This window comes from Zingiber officinale, chromosome 7A (assembly GCF_018446385.1).
Source record: "Zingiber officinale cultivar Zhangliang chromosome 7A, Zo_v1.1, whole genome shotgun sequence".
Classification (NCBI taxonomy): domain Eukaryota; kingdom Viridiplantae; phylum Streptophyta; class Magnoliopsida; order Zingiberales; family Zingiberaceae; genus Zingiber; species Zingiber officinale.
Window position 1 is genome coordinate 115,105,087 of NC_055998.1, and position 4,638 is coordinate 115,109,724.

Sequence of the window (4,638 nt, forward strand, 5' to 3'; positions counted from 1 at the left end):
TTGGGATTGGAATTCAAATCGAATGTTTCTAATGATCTAATATATTAAATGGAGGCATAGATGAAATATGTGCACTAATTCTCTGATTTAGTCATGTCCCGTGCCTAAATCGATGAGCTTCCTAGGCGGCCAATAGATGATGTTTGAAATTTAGGTCAAGTTTCAAGCTTAGTGGCATGTCTCGAAACATGAAGACAGAAGCTTTCACTGCTAAGTTATCAATACTCTTTCTCCTTCACGAATCATCTTCCTCTATCTATATAATTGTATCAATAATCCATTAATATGCTTCTTTTAATCTCTATTACAATGACCCTAGCTACCCATGAAAATGCCAATGAAATTCTTAGGAATTTATATAAATAATATTTTTAAAAGTTATTAGAAAATATTTTTTTTTACAATATCTTTGAGAATGTAGTAGGCATTATCTAAACAGCGATAGGGATTAATTATAATTTAATAAAACATAATAATTTTCAAGGTCATCACCCTTGAAATTGAATATTAGTAGAGACATCGATTCGGCTTTGAAAGAGTCTGCTAATTCAAAGTACTCGTTCGAATTTCAAAACCTATAACCTTAAGTTTTTCCTTATTCAAACGATCTTGTTGCTATATATTTTATCTCTCGATCGATCTCCATAACTCACCTAGAGATAATCCTCGTTAATCCAACCAGATTTAGTTAATTAATCTCTCGTCGCACGTTAATTCATTTTTGTACAGCATTAATTTACTGTCCACAGCAGCCATGGCCGCCGCCTCCGTCCGCCGCGTCGTCTTCCCCTGCCGCGCCGCAGCCTCTAGGGTCCTCACCAAGTGCAGGGACAGAGGAGTAAAAGCTCCGACGAGGAATCCCACCGTCTCCACCGAGGCCGGAAATGCTCGGCGGACGTCCAGGAAGTGCGCGGAGGTCGACGTGTTCCTGAGCCACAGGGGAGTGGACACGAAGAGCTCCGTGGCGGGGTTGCTCTACGACCGTCTGGTGCGGGCGAACGCGCGGCCTTTCCTCGACAGCCGGTCGATGGAGCCCGGAGACAAGATCTACGAGCGCATCCACGCCGGCATCCGGCAGTGCCGCGTCGGCGTCGCCATCTTCTCCCCGCGCTACTGCGACTCCGTCTTCTGCCTCCACGAGCTCGCCTTGATGGTGGAGGCCGACAAGAAGCTCATCCCCATCTTCTGCGACGTCAAGCCGTCGGAGCTAGCCGTAAGCCCCGCCGCCAAGGCCGCCGCCCAGTCGCAGGAGGACCTCGCCCGCTACGCCAGGGCCATCCGCGAGGCCAAGCACACCGTCGGTTTGACCTTCGACTCCAAGAACGGGTAACTTATCAGGCCACATTTTTCATTTTACCCCAAAAATTTACGTAATTTTACTTTACATTGTTTAATTCCTAATCCTCAATTAAACAGGGATTGGTCGGACTTGGTGTCGAGGACTACAAACATCGTGCTCAAGTGCTTGAAGGAGGCAAAGCATTGATCGAACTACACACTTGAATTTTAACAACAAAATTTGAGGGGCCAAAAAGAAATAAGTGTTCCCCTAAAAAAGTTAATTCTTTTTGTTTTTAATGTGATGACAAATTCTTTTGTACGCGTATTAACAGACAAGATCCTTCTGTTTTTGAGGGAATTGAGAAATTCACCATGTCTATTAACTGTAAATTACAGTGGCTTATATTAAATAAGAGATATTTTCAGCAATTAATTTGGACGGATGAATGGACGGTGACAGTCAACTTCATTTGGTCTCTAATTGGAAATTTGAAAACTAGTAGGAGTTGGAAGTCAAAAATATTTACTCTCTGCCATCAATTCCTTCCCTTAAAAGGCTCTGTTTTTTAAGGCGAAAACTAAAAAAGTAGCACAATTTGGGTCAAAAAAACTTAAGGTAAAGGTGAAATAGTGGAATTATCGGGCGGGAGTTGAAAAAAAATTAGAGGTTGACGTGGCGCTGAATTCATTTTTTTGGAATTATCTGTTACATTTGGAATTATCTGTTACATTTCCTTGACAAGGAATAAGTCCTACCAGACAGCGACTGTGGACGATATCGGATGAAAATGATCTGATACTTAGATTAATTTTTTTAATCTCTTTCGTCTATATTCAACGTTTTTTTTCTCATCTGCATTAATAATTTTTCGTTTTTTCCTCTAAAATTCTGTGTTTCCTCCCATTGGATAAGTACTAAATTTAAAAAATCAACGCCAAAATGATACAGCTGTTATAATATTATCACAATTAATATACAGAACGAACTGTATAGTAGCTATTACATATAAATATAAATACGAGTAGTAACGTGGTGTTAGTTAGTGCTTGTTTTAAAGTAATGTTAGTATTGGTTTTTAAAGATAAAAGACTAATATCAATATAGTACTGGCTGTTGTTGATTTAAACTAGTGTTGGTGTTAATTTTTAAAGAGCAGTATCAATGTTATATAGATTATATTAAATGCATGAAAGATGAATTAATTAAATTAAAGTGATAAATATTTACAGTGATCTTCCGTAGATTTGTAATCGGTAATAGCGAAAACTCATTGTCGGAAGAGCGATCACAGGATCGGAAAGCTCTCCACAATTCCACGAACCAAATCTCACCGCCTCAGATGTCCTCCTCTTACTCTCTGTGTTTCATCCGTCGTTCCGAACCTTCGTTCGTTTCGAACACACACTCTATTCCTCCTTCCCCTTTTCAATGATCCTTGGACGCACCCCCTTTATATAGGGAAATAAACCAGGGGCATAATGGACTTTTTCATTGTGAGTAGTGGGGAACATGGGTCATGTTCCCACATACCCACTCTCCCCATTTCCAACATCTCCAACTCGTCCAAGGTAAGTCACTAAGACTAGTTCATTCAGGTAAGTCACAAAGACTTAATAAGTCACATAGACTATTAGAGAGTTTGGTCACATAGACCATATGAGAATATCCAATCCATACTTAAAGAAAATGGTTCGTGTGACAACAAGCACACTCAGCGATAGTTGCTAAGAAGATTGTTACACCTTGACTTAGCCGCTCCTTGAGCAATCAATGTTAATAAAGTTGTTATACTTTACTTAGCTGCTCAAATAAATTAGAGACACACTCTTCATGGCACTTAGCCACTTTCCTGGTGGCACATAGCCTTTATCCAGGATCCATCCAATCTTCAAGTGGCACACAACCATTATCTTGAAGATATCCATATCTTGCTATTTACCCAGATTAAATAATTTTCATTTACATCGATATGAACATCTCTAATCCCTTATAATGACCATTATGTCAGAAGCATGTTCCATATCTAATATTCACATTCATTTCTATACATAATAAAAATGGGTCGACCAGTGAATAACATCAAAAGATGTAAATATATTTAATCTTCCTTTTTAGCTTGAATTTATTCATTTTAATCAGCCGTTTTCCTAGTTATGCTCCATAGACCGAATCATACATAGTCATAGGATACACGCTAAAGTAGCAGACATTGATTAAAATTTCAAGTAAACAGCTAAATAGTCACTAAGACAAAAATTGAGATTAACATATAATCTCAAAGGTCTCACATAGTAGAGAAACATGGATTCATTCTCCTACTACCTTTATTGTCGCAATAGCACATGTGGTATGAATCACATGCTACGATGTTATTCTCTTTACTAAAATGAGTGCATGTTGTCTTCAAATTTAACATTGTACAGATTTTGATCTAGACATACTTAATGTCTAATCCTGAATTCAACATATGAATTCTAATCTAGCTTTCAACAGGTTCAGTAAATGGTGGGTTCATTTACTTCGATCATTATTAACACATAAATGATCTCATCTTGACACAATTATCAAGGCGACCTCAACTTATGGATCTGTCTCTAATTTCAGCTACGTAAGTTGTCCCATAAGTAACGGTCTTACCCCTATTTGTATTTAACAAACAGAGATGATTGTCCATATGAGTGAACCAATCTCCACCTGCCAACATGCTCACCGAGATCTTATATGAATGTAATAAATACAACATATACACTGAATAAATTATGGCAAATGACACAATCATAACATAAAGTCTGATTGTTATTTCAATATTGTTAAATTCTATGAAGTCCCAAAGACTTTACATGTTCTTTAAATAACTCTTTAGTCATTGGCTTAGTAAAAGGATCTGCAAGCATAACACGTGTAGGGACATACTCAAGAATGACTTTTCTTTTAGCCACAATATCCCTTACAAAATTGTATTTAATTTCTATATGCTTATCTTTGCTATGATATTTGAGATCCTTGGAAAAAGCTATTGCAGCATGACTGTCACAGTAGACAGTTACTGGACTCCCACTATCCTCAGCAATTTCAGATATTTTAAGAACCTTCTCAACCAGACTGTTTCTTTCACAGCAACTGAACATGCCACATATTCACCGTCCATAGTCGACAAAGCTACACAAACTTGTTTCTTGCTGTTCCAGGAGATGACGCCACCATTTAGCAAGAATGCATAATTTGATGTGGATTTTCTATCATCCAGGTCCCCAACCCAATCTGTATCTGAATAACCTTTCAGACTCATATCTGATCCTTGAAAATAGAGACAATAATCTGTTGTTACCTTCAGATATCTGAATATCCTTTTTACC

The 4,638-nt window shown here is 38.1% G+C and overlaps 1 protein-coding gene across 1 annotated transcript; it reads left to right on the forward strand.

Moving 5' to 3' along the window:
• The first annotated feature begins 714 nt into the window (after positions 1-714).
• On the forward strand, positions 715-1,486 carry LOC121999630 (TIR-only protein-like). The gene is made up of 2 exons (XM_042554285.1): positions 715-1,326; positions 1,417-1,486. Exons 1-2 carry the CDS (start codon positions 755-757, stop codon positions 1,484-1,486), a joined length of 642 nt encoding a protein of 213 aa, XP_042410219.1. The 5' UTR covers positions 715-754.
• Positions 1,487-4,638: the final 3,152 nt, after the last annotated feature.